This window comes from Paralichthys olivaceus, chromosome 13 (genome assembly GCF_024713975.1).
Source record: "Paralichthys olivaceus isolate ysfri-2021 chromosome 13, ASM2471397v2, whole genome shotgun sequence".
Classification (NCBI taxonomy): domain Eukaryota; kingdom Metazoa; phylum Chordata; class Actinopteri; order Pleuronectiformes; family Paralichthyidae; genus Paralichthys; species Paralichthys olivaceus.
In genome coordinates, this window is record NC_091105.1 from 23,649,371 (window position 1) to 23,661,624 (window position 12,254).

At 42.6% G+C, this 12,254-nt stretch overlaps 1 protein-coding gene across 2 annotated transcripts; it reads left to right on the forward strand.

Moving 5' to 3' along the window:
• The first annotated feature begins 7,961 nt into the window (after positions 1-7,961).
• Positions 7,962-10,812, forward strand: LOC109632105 (potassium voltage-gated channel subfamily S member 2). Of its 2 annotated transcripts, none has more exons than XM_069537725.1 (2): positions 7,962-8,304; positions 8,557-10,812. In XM_069537725.1, exon 2 carries the CDS (start codon positions 8,559-8,561, stop codon positions 9,996-9,998), a length of 1,440 nt encoding a protein of 479 aa, XP_069393826.1. In that variant the 5' UTR covers positions 7,962-8,304; positions 8,557-8,558; the 3' UTR covers positions 9,999-10,812. The 2 variants fall into 2 exon arrangements, with proteins under 2 accessions (XP_069393826.1, XP_019946793.1); XM_020091234.2 differs by having other exon boundaries at positions 7,965-8,304; positions 8,498-10,805.
• The last annotated feature ends 1,442 nt before the right edge of the window (positions 10,813-12,254 follow it).

Below are 12,254 nucleotides of genomic sequence, written 5' to 3' on the forward strand. Positions count from 1 at the left end.
GCACCTGTGCTCACAGCAGCACCGTGCAGCTTGTTTGACATTCACCAGAGAACACCAGATTTGGCAGGTCTGCTACTTGCACCCTGTTCTCTTCACAGATGAGAGCTGGTTCACACTGAGAACATGTAACAGGCGTGAAAGAGTCTGGAGAAGATGTGGTGACCGTTATGCTGCTGTAACATCATCCAGCATGATCAGTTTGGTGGTGCGTCAGTGATGGTCTGGGGAGGCATATCTTTGGAGGGTCGCACAGACCTTCATGTCATAACCACCAGTACCCTGACTGCTGTTAGGTATCAGGATGAAATCCTCAGAGAGATTATCAGACCGTACACTGGTGCAGTGGGCCCAGGGTTCCTCCTGGTGCAGGACAATGTCTGGCCTTCCCCTGACCTACATCCAATTGAGCACATACGGGACATTATGCATCTGTGCCTCCAACACTGCCAAGTACCACCACAGACTGTGCAGGAGCTCACTGATGCTCTGATCCAGTTCTAGGAAGAGATCCCCCAGGACACCATCCATCAGGAGCATGCCCACACGAACAGGCTCAATGAGGCCATACACACTACTGAGTCACATTAAGAGTTGTTGTGATGAAATTTAGGCAAGTTGGATCAGTCTGTGATTTCAATTTCAATTTCAATTACTTTTATTCTCAGTGTGGTTTTGAATCCAGCCCTCAACCGACCATTGTAACGTCATTTTGTTTTCAACACATTATACAATGTAAATGTATATGTATAAAGATTTTTAACTTGAATAATTCGTTCATCAAGATCTGATGTGTGATTTAATTGTTCCATTATTTTTTTTCAGCAGTGTATATTAATGTGAAATTCATTATATGATATATATTCACACACACATCATTCAAACAGTGCTGGCACAGCCGTAGGAGACAATTTGGGATTCAGTATCATGCCCAGGGAATCTCTGCCATGCGGAATGAGGGAGACAAGGATTGAAATGCTAACCTTCTGGTTAGAGGGTAACTCGCTCTACCTCCTGAGCCAGTGCTGCACATAGATTAACTGTGTCAACAAGTTGGTGAAAAAAACTGTACTGTAAAGTGAGTGGTCATCAAGGCTAGAAAAATGCAGTATAAATTCAGACATGTACGTCTCTGTAGACATTCTTGCATTTGTTTGTTGTTGTTTAGCATTTTTAGTTTGGTCATTTAATTACCTGTTGGTTGAGAAAAGCTGTCACTGTCTGCTGATACTAAAACTACCCATCACCCTCTCACTCTGGCAATGTGGGGCATCAGAGGTGGTCGATAACATGTCAGACTGGCCTGCGGCACCCACATGCCCATTTGTACAAATCCAGTTTATTGTAGCTCAGGATGATAAACAACATCATTTCAGATTTGGAAGTCGACAGTGGAAAGAGGTCAGTGGTGTCTCGCTAATAGACATCCCCTCAACTTTAGAGGAGAGGACAGTCAGTCACAGCACAGCTCTGCACGATGGCACCAACCAGTGAATGTTGAGGACTCAGCTGTCAAAGCTGACTGTAAAAACTACATGAAGCAGTAGCACAGAAGTAAATGAATTGCAAGTATAGCCATACAATGCTGTGCTATTTTTTGTGTGGGCAGAGCTCGGATGAGATCGTATTGTTCCAGCTATTGTCAGGGAGCTGTCTCTGTATTTAGGTCATCACTACAGTTACATATTATTGCTTGACATCAGAGCCAATTAGTGCTCATCATGTCGAGCATAAAGACTCCATCCAGATGGACTCAGGTCTAATAATTTGTCAACATGTTTTATGTGTGATTACAGCGCTGAAACTCACACGTCTTAAAGCTGGAAACAGCCAGTTTGTATTCATGCCGCTCCTTCATGTGTCTGTGCTTTGTCCTGAGTCAGCCTGCTCTCGCTGCCATAACAATCAAGGCCCATTTGAAGTGATTACTGTGGTGTGAAGTGGAAAAGTGAAGATGAGGGAAAGCACATTTTATTTCACATGATGGAATAACAAATAATTTATTGACAATTTTTTTTCCTATCTCTCAGGAGACTACTGGCTCATCCATCATGGCTGGCAAGCATTTGGAGCTAGCTTTGACTGACAGCTTCTGTCATGGATAGAGGGCAGGGCTGTTTCCCCCAGCGGTTATTGAATTCCTCAGAGATGCTCCGGATGGCACCCTGCTTTTTCCAGTCAAGGATGAGAACGGTGAACCTTGACCTCTGAGGACGAAAGCAAAGAAATATGAGTAAAGGATATAAGACGCAGGCAAGAGGAAAATGAGTGGTTATAAATGTTAAGAGAGACATATAAAGATAGCAAGGGAGTGGGAAAGAAAGCAAAGGAAGGAGAGAGAGCTATAAAGGCAGCCGAGCAAGAGATAGGGAGCAGCAGATTTAGTGGACACAAAAAACTCCTACACACTCTCACTTGAGCCTGCACCTCAGGCTTTAAAGAAGAGAGGATAGAGAGAGATATCCACACCATCTTCAAATGTCTCTCTCCTCTTTTTTCTATCTCTTTCACGTTCTGTCTTCTCCATTTAGTCTTTATCTGCCCCTTCCTCAGTCTCTGCCACAGTCACATGCACATATTAAAAGTCATAACTCATCACTGGGGATAAACGGGAGGAATGATGGTCTCCTCTCAACCATATGGGTATGATTACAGAACACCAGGTTTGAAAATCAAGAATTCAGACTGCTGGAGTCATTGAAAACTATTATTTTAAAAATGATTATTGCCTTAAGAATGTGAGAACAGTTTCTCATTGTGAAACTGCACTTTCCAGAACTCAAACTTACAGGCACAGAAGCTTTAGTTTCCAGCAGTTTTTTTAACCTTAACCATACAATCAATTTCAAAACTATGACTTCAAAATGAAATGAATATTTCAAACTTACCCTTGGTTGGACTAATAAAATCTTATCTTATCTTAAATCAACTAAACTTCTTCTGCAAACTCAGTATTTTTTTTTCTTGTGATTGAAGGCCAAGGCTTCAAAGTCAAGCTCATTGATCTTATCGATCTTTTTATCTTCTGATCTAATGTGCAACGGCCGGGGCCGAAAGACAACTTTAGGACTGTGTTATTTCAGGATAAAACTTATACTAAGGTTTCACAAAAGTCTTCATTAAAGGCATGATATGTGATTGAAAGCCTGTCAAGAGTGTGCAGAATTTAAATGATGGCTATTAAAACGCAGGATGTTCACACATTTTCAAAATCAGCCTTTGTAGATGAATGATCACCAGTTGGGTAGAAAAGGTTAAAACATTTAGATCAATGCATAACGTGAGAGTTTGTATATGTTCAATCATTCAATTAAATAATCAAAGGTTATTTGTATAGCCCATATTCACAAATCCCAATTTAGCTCATAGGGCTTAACAAGGTGCAACATTCTCTGTCCTTAACCCTCAACAAGAGGAAGCAAAAACTAATCAAAATCTATGAACAGGGGGAAAAACCTAGGGATGCCTTACCTTGATGAACAGAAGTGTATTTACAGAAGTTGAGTAGATGCTGTATTTACATTGATTAGAAGAACCTGTTTTGAACATAAAGTAATTGTGTGTCAATGTTTAAAGTATTGCTACATAAGAAAATGTCTGATAGAAATGAAGAGAGCAGCAATGACAAATGAATTGAGGGGTTATTGTCAGTAGTGGTAGAATGTGTGAGTAGGCATATTGTGCATCAAGTAATCTAGTTGTAATCACACTCCATGATCAGCTGCCACCACTTTCAGTACTTAGGGCTTCTGCTTTCCGCTCCATTGTACAACTCTACAACTTTGTACTTACTTTCAAAATGGGTATTTAACAAAGACGTGATGTGATGAGTTTATGAAATCAATATTTTCTGAACGAATAAACTTGTAGCCCCCACTATATTTAGCTTGGGGCAGTAATATAGTATCAAAAGAAAATAAGTATAATGAAAATAAGTATAATGAAATTAAATGTATTGCTATCAAAGGAATAGATGTTGGCACAAAGACCCCGGAGGGAATTGGAACGCCATGGAAGCAGTACTATGAATAAGGTGCTTTGTATATGTAGGAGACTTCCTCCCGGAGCATGGCAACAGGTGGTGATAATGACGAATGGAGCACGAAGATGGGACGTCTTATGAAAGGCTTCTGATTGGATGGTTCAAAGCAGATGAGCCTGGATACAGAAATGGGGTGGTGCAGGAGTGTAGGGGGGGTCAGTGATTTAAAGTGGTACTGAACTGACAGTTGAATGACAGGAGAAAAAGAGAGAACATTTGAAACTTTAACAGCTTACAGGTCGTTCACTCAATGCAAGCATGTGAGGCTGTGATTGAATGAAAAGAGTGAATGTGCTGGTGGAGCCTTGAGATAGTGGGATCTGTGCATGTGACTGAGGAAGCAAAGATAAGAAGACAGTCGTCAAGTAGCTTCAAATCAGACTTCTGTTCCAGCAAAGAGACATTTCCCTTTGAATGGTCTGATTATGGTTTTAAAAGTTAACATAAAGAGGTAAAAGGATCAAATGAAAAATGAAAAAAAACCTAATTTTAGAGAAACATTATCTTGCGTCCCGCCCCTTGGTGGGATTAAACTACCTAGAAAAGCTATACTAGTAAAATGTCTAAAAAATATCTAATGTATATATCATAATATAGTATAGGAGTATTACTACATTAATGTATTGAGCAAGCCATGCTATCAATAAGAGAGCAGATCTGAGGAGACTTGAGGAAGAATCAAAGCTATGAGAAATCTTCCCTCCTCCACAAAGCAGCACATTAAACTCAACCATGTGGGAGAAGAATGAATCAAAAGCTGCTCGGTTCAGTGGAAAGCAGAAAGTGAATAATCTTCAGATGACAGTGTGGTTAGCACAAATACTTCATTACAAATCACCTCAGTAATCCTGATGGTGCTCACCGTTACAAACATTAAGCCTCCTCCCTGTCAATAAGGTGTGTGTGTGTGTGTGTGTGTGTGTGTGTGTCTCTGCTGTCAGAAATACTATTCAGGACAGTCCTGATGGACTTGCAGACGACACCCATTATTTTCACCCAAATCAGATACCCTCCACAAAAACAAATGCATTTCTCCTGCAGGTAAAGGCCAAAGCGTCACTGTCATATAATCTTGAGAGCTGTTTGTGCCATAGCACCAGCGTGTTGTTGCCTACATGATTATATGGCATCGCTACACATTGAAAGGATATATGATGAGAAATAATCTGAATCGTACGGATCACAAAAAAAAGGAATCACAGCGATCATGAGCTTTACAATAAGTCCCTGCAGGATGAGGATATGAAATACTAAATGGGATTATAATTGTAGCACAACATTCCCACACAGCCAGAGATTGATCTCACAAGTGAGGGGCATTAATAGGAAACTATGAAATTTCACAATACTGCATTCAGCAGTGTGGCTGTTTGCTTTCAAGGCTGTCGCTAAGCTTCCCAAATCCTAGAAAGCTGCCTTGTGAGTGTGTAGAGGATCTGTAGAGGCGTATGAGATATATAATACCATCACACAGGGACCACTGGAAGAGGTATCAAAGCCCTAAAGGAGTTCGGAAAGAGGATATAGTGCATGTGAATACAGTTTCAAAGAACTAATCTGCACAGGTGCAGTCCATGCTTAGGCCTAGTTTTCTCCGATAGCTGGGAGAGAAAAATGAGTGGTGATGTATCAGTGTGCTGGCTTCTTGAGGGTAAAAATCTAGGAGTGATCCTATTTGCGTAAAGCCTGTGGTTATATAGCTCCAAACAGCAAGCATGGAATTGCTTCCAATGATATGAAATGTATTTTCAAATGAGCCAAAGCTGTTGTCTTGAAGAGGGTGGCCAATAAATGACATCAGTGAGTGGAGAGATTGAAATGATCACAGCAGTGCAGCCAGAGGGAGCAATAACTGCTATTAAAGTCTTCACTTTAAATCTTCTCATTCAACAATATGAAGAGGCAGAGCCGTACACTCTATCATGGCTACTTATCACTTTGTGTTAATACTAAAATTGGGTCACATGTGTTTTTTTCGATGGCTCAAACAGCATTAACAAGAAGGCACTAATGTTTTCCCCAGTGAATCGAGGCAATCTGAGCCATGACAACAATTCATCTGCATCATACTAAGAGCTGAACCATTGTACTCAAGAAATAGAGACACAAATATGCACAAAACCCTGAAAGGGTTGAAGTAAAACATATTGTATACAATATAAAGAGAGACAGTTAGTGCAGGGGTCTAGTCTAGACAAAGACTACCTATTTCTTGTATGGTATTTTCATAAACAATAAACCTCAAGGTTACGTACCATCTATTGGACTGGGCTACAGCTGTATCAGTAGGTCATTATAACTACATGCAGTAAAATGTTAAGATGGAAGCAGGGCAGCTTTTTTGTTGCAGCCAGTGTCACCTTCAGTAGACACATTGGGACGTGTGAAACAAAACCTGCAGCACTTAATCAGTAACAGCAAGTCTGCTCCGCTTGGCTGCAGCTTTAACAATGGCTTTATGTTCTGCTAGACAGGGCTGGTAATAATACCGCCACTTAATTGATAAAATATAATGGAGGTGGTGGTGATGGTCAGTGTTGAAAGCTCATACAGGATCTAACCTGATATCTCCCTACATGCTCTGCAGTGAGGATTGGTAAACAACAGTGAGGGGATATCGGCTTGGGTTAAATGCCATATGGCTAATTCTATTGATCCACGGCTGCATGTGAGGCCAAAGTGTTTGATCTATGACCCTAGACTCAACAATCGATTGTGACATTTACATGAGAGCATCAGTCCACAGATGTAACTGAAGACATCTATATATAAAAACAACAGCAGCATTTAGACAACAATTTTTGTGAGACACAGTAGAGCTAAATTCTAATTTCTAATGACATTATGTGTCATATATCTTCCGTAGCTCTTGAGATCTGTTAAGTATCTGTGATGGTATCTGTGCTCGGGTTTAGAGACTTCAGAATTTCTTTAAGGGTAATTCTGTGCGAGGCAGTCGTTTTCAAGGTGGGTGTTTGGAGTTTATAATAACGATGATAATGATAAGAATCAAAAGAGAGGGAAAAAACAAAGTTATTGAGATGTATTAAAATAAATAGGGGGTGCAGAGAGAGGGAGAGAGAGAGGCAGGAGTGCTCAGTGCATGATGGGAATTCCTCCATCAGTCTAGGCCTATAGCAGTAGAACTCCATGACTAACCACTGTGTGCATCGAGGAGTCGTTGTTAACAATATCAAATTGTAATCCATCTGATAAGTATGACTTAAACCAGCCTGTTCCTTGAATCCCTGCTGTTCCAGTGTCTGTGAAAGAATCTCAGGATGTATGGTGTCAAGCAGGACGGGGTTGAATGAAAGATACAACAGGTGCTTGACCAATATGGAATATGGAACAAATATCTAGAATATGTCCTATGTGTCTTTATGTATATATGTATTGATTTTGGCCAGTCTTGTGAGCCCTTGCACTTTATGATGCAATACTAAATTACTGCAGTTATAATATCTTATGGTACATGCACCTTCTTGTGTTTTTTATAATAACTATGCCTTTCAGTTCGTTGGATTCCCCATGACATCACTACAATATAGGCCGACATATCAAGCTTGCTGCACTGAAGATAAAGCTTATTACTGGAGCTGTATCATATTTTTGTTTCAACTTGATTTTTCTGCCAGTAGAATCCTCCTCTGCTCCTGTCTGGATGTGTTTTTTTCGTGTGATGGTTACTTGGAGACTCCCTCTCCTCCAGGAGCTGCGCCTCGCCCCTCGGCACCATGCGATGCTGAGATCACTTCTCGAGGGCGGTGCAGAGGGAGAGCTACGTGTTGCTGCGCAGCAACAGATAGATGGAGAGAGAGAGAGAGAGAGGCGGATAGATAGGATGGAGAGAAAGAATGGGGGGTGGTGGGGGGGGGGGGGGGGGAGGAATTCCCTCGCACAAACAAAAGCGTCAGCCAGGGCGTGTATCAGATCATACAGCTCTTACCTGTGAAGATGTGGAAACCTGTGGTACCTTGCTTCAACAAGCCAGATATATTAGAGGGAGGGACATCAGTTTGATTTTATTTGTGGAGGAAACATCATATTCGACATCGTGCTGAGTGTGAACAGGCTTCCCTCTCCGCTGCTGAAGCTGAGACAATCAACCTGACGCACAGACGCGTCTGTCTGGGGGACACATGTCTCTGCCTTTATTACACAACTTGCCTCATTCCCTCCACCCAAACTGCAATATGCCATCACCGGAGTAGAAACGCAGAGGAGTCTTGTAGGAGGATTCAGAGAAACAGCAGCGCTGTAAAGTAAGTTGCATGTGTCTTTGTTTCAACGAAAACAAATATCTGCCCTTCTTCTTACTGTTTGGAATTTCAGGGAAATTGTGGTCCAACAAAAATGGGCACAATTTCTGTTTCACTTTTAATACCATCTGTGGTATAATCTAAAACAATAAGATCTACTGTATATCTTTCTCTTTGTCTTGTCTCTCTCTGTTAGTGTGATTGGGTCTCCTCTCTTTCTGTGCGTCGTGCTTCTTTATGAGTCCCTCTCTTCAGACATGACAGGTCACGTCCTGGGGGAACCGCGCTGCGGGGCTCACATGGATGACAGCGCCGCCATCCGCATCAACGTGGGCGGCTTCAAGAAGCGTCTCCTGTCCGACACTCTCTCTCGGTTCCCCGAGACGAGGCTTGCGCGTCTGCTCCACTGTCAGTCCAAAGAGTCCATACTGGAGCTGTGCGACGACTACGACGACACAGAGAAGGAGTTTTACTTCGACAGAAACCCGGCTCTCTTTCCGTACGTGTTAAATTTTTACAACACGGGGCGGCTGCATGTCATGGCCGAGCTGTGCATCTTCTCCTTCAGCCAGGAGATAGAGTACTGGGGCATCAACGAGTTCTTCATTGACTCCTGCTGCAGCAGCGCCTACCACTGTAGGAAAATAGTCCAGGAGCGAGAGGACTGGGACGACCGGAGCGATGAGGGCAGCACCACCTCTTCTTTTGACGAGCTGTTGGAGTTTTACAACGACGCCACCAAGTTCGACAAACAGCTGCTCGGGAGCGCACGGAGGCGCATCTGGTTAATGCTAGATAACCCCGGCTACTCCGTGCCCAGCCGCATCATCAGCATCCTCTCCATCCTGGTGGTGCTTGGCTCCATCGCCACCATGTGCATGAACAGCATGAGTGAGTTCAGCCTGTTGGACAGCGAGGGGCAACCCACGGAGGACCCGCGTTTCGAGATTGTGGAGCACTTTGGCATCGGCTGGTTCACTCTGGAGCTGGTCGCCAGGTTCGTCGTGACGCCAGATCTTCTACACTTCTTCGAGCACCCGTTAAACGTTATAGACTTGGTGTCCATACTTCCGTTTTACCTGACTCTCCTAATAAACCTGGTGGTGGAGAGCAGCCCGGCGCTCGCCAACCTGGGGCGCGTTGCGCAAGTGCTGAGGCTCATGAGGATTTTCCGCATCTTGAAACTGGCCCGTCACTCCACAGGGCTGCGCTCCCTGGGGGCCACCCTCAGGAACAGCTACAAAGAGGTGGGCCTGTTGCTTCTCTACCTGGCAGTCGGAGTTTCGTTTTTCTCCGTCATGGCCTACACGGTGGAGAAAGAGGACAGCGAGGATCTCTCCACTATCCCGGCGTGCTGGTGGTGGGCCACCGTCAGCATGACCACCGTTGGGTACGGAGACGTGGTGCCAGTGTCCATTGCGGGCAAGCTGACCGCCTCGGCGTGCATCCTGGCTGGGATCTTAGTAGTTGTGCTTCCGATTACGCTTATTTTCAATAAATTCTCCCTGTTCTACAAGAGACAAAAGCAGCTGGAGATCGCGATGAGGAGCTGTGATTTCGACGAGGGGATAAAAGAGGTGCCCTCGGTCAACCTACGGAACTATTACGCACACAAAGTGAAATCCCTGATGGCGAGCCTGTCAAACATGAGCCGGAGTTCCCCCAGTGAGCACAGCCTGAACGAGTCGATCCACTGACACACTTCACTGACGCTGGGTGACGCAGCTGCACGAGGAGCTGTCCGGGGTGCTGAAGCTCACTTCCCCCAAGCCCGTCTGGCCGTTCGCCTCATGTAGCTCAGTGCAATAACGAGTTGATCTATGTGGAAGTGACAATGAGAATGTAAGCGACTGTACAGGACCGCCTGAATACGATATCTCACTGTGCATTGACATGGTCCCCTCACCAAACCAGGATTCTGCAGTGGTTCACAGTCCTAGAAGGTGCCACACTATCGTCCACCCTCCAGCTATACTTGTTGTGGTCAAATCTGTCTGACAGTAACTCCCGCTGCATATATATTTTTTATTTAGAAAGAGTGTAATTGTGGTGTTGCAACAAGACGACTTCAAATGTGTGGTTATAAATCAGAGTGTATTAAACAAGAAATACATAACTCACTGTCTTGATTTTTTAATGTGCAGAACAAGGGTCTCACAATGTGTCTCACTGATGGGATAAAACGTGTAAGCCTGACGGGGTAAAGGGGGGTTGGTACCAGTGACTGACACAATATCTGAAACTGTTTGACAGGCATGGCAACAACATTCAGCGATGACATGCTGAATGCATTTTTTTTCCACAAAGGATTTTATTTTTCTGGCTGCAATAGATTTCCCTAAGAAAATGTCAGGTATTTCACATTTAATTGATGGCAACATATGTATTATCAAAACAGTATGGATGTATCACACTGACAGATACACATTTTCTGCTCTAACTTTTTGCCTATTTGACAGAATAAATGCAGACATAATAGATGCGTACCAGTGCCTTTTGAGAATACAGTTCACATAGACCTACCGACCTGATGTATAACCTTTGTCTCCTTTCCTGAAACTTGACGACCTGCATAAGCCTCCATTTTATCAAGTCTGATCTATTCCACTGGGGCAGAGTGAAGTCGTTGCCAACCCTCTGCCTGCTTGCGGTCACTGGTGCAGTAAACAGCCCTCTCAGGGACGCAGTAGCAGGAATTCAACAGAGAGCACTCACTTAGTGGCATTGATTTCAGTTTAAAGGATGAAGAGTCATTTGATACAAGTTGGTTCCAGCTCTAAAAAGTCAATGCTTTTGTCATCTCGCAATACAGTTACAATACAGTTTATTTCAGCATTTTGATAAAAAGATAATTTTATTTTGAGGGCAGTGAAACAATGTGAAACAACCTTTATTATTTTGTGACGAATCTTCATGATTGTGTTTGGAAAGACACCATGGCAGAATTTTCTTCATTAAGCTTTCTGTAATTACATGTAATTTATATATATATATATATATATATATATAATATGTATAAATTACCTGTATATAATATATCTATATACATACATATTATACGTATATGTATTTCAGTGACAAGTAATCAATCAAACTTACTGTATGTGATCCATTCACAAAGGGGTGATTTGAAATGAATTTCCCCCAGTTAAATATGTGTAGACAGACAGAAGTATCATACATATGGGAACTCAAAACTAATTAGTTTGAACATAAAAAACAGACTGTAGCTAGTGCCTGTCGCCTGCATTACATTAACTAAAAGGAATCTCAGAGTAAAAAAAGCAAAAAAAAAGAAAAGAAAAATTCTCAGAAAAAGTATCGTTGAAGAGGCTTAAATTAATCAAAAACGATCTGTGAATACCAAAGAGCCTTTGAATCTACATACAACAACATACAATATTAGAATAGGAGTGGCACAAAAGCACATCAGCAACATGGTCATGCTCACATGAAAAATCCTTGTATTACTGCTAGTATTTCTGATGAGGTCATTTGAAATAATATTTATTCTGTGAGGCTGATTACATCAGTCTCTTATTGTTTAGCCCTGCTCCTTTAAAGCCTTTTCCAGAGCACCACAGCAGCAGCAAAGTAGCATAGTATTAAAATCAGTAGATTAGTGCACAATAATAACAGGTGATATTTTAGTATATATCAAGAGAGGCAAACCCCCTTCTCACTAAAGGACAGCAGTCAATCTTTTCCATGTTTGGGAGAATTAAGAGAAGTAATTGGGAGGAGGATCAAAATGTACTTTAGGATTTAGCCAAGGTCAAGGCTTTCTATGTGTGTGTGTGTGTGTTACTGTAACTCCTATGGAGCAAGACATAAATGTCCTGCCCTTCCACAGTCTTCTCTTGGCTTGATGTTTCATTACCCTGTGATTGTGATGATGGATTTAAGGAAGGCCCAGGGCCTGCTCGGCACACAGCTGAGGACCGATGGCAGTT

What these genes read in the sequence shown, in the direction of transcription:
- LOC109632105 (XM_069537725.1), top strand. Translation starts at nt 8,559, where the DNA reads ATGACAGGTCACGTCCTGGGGGAACCGCGCTGCGGGGCTCACATGGAT.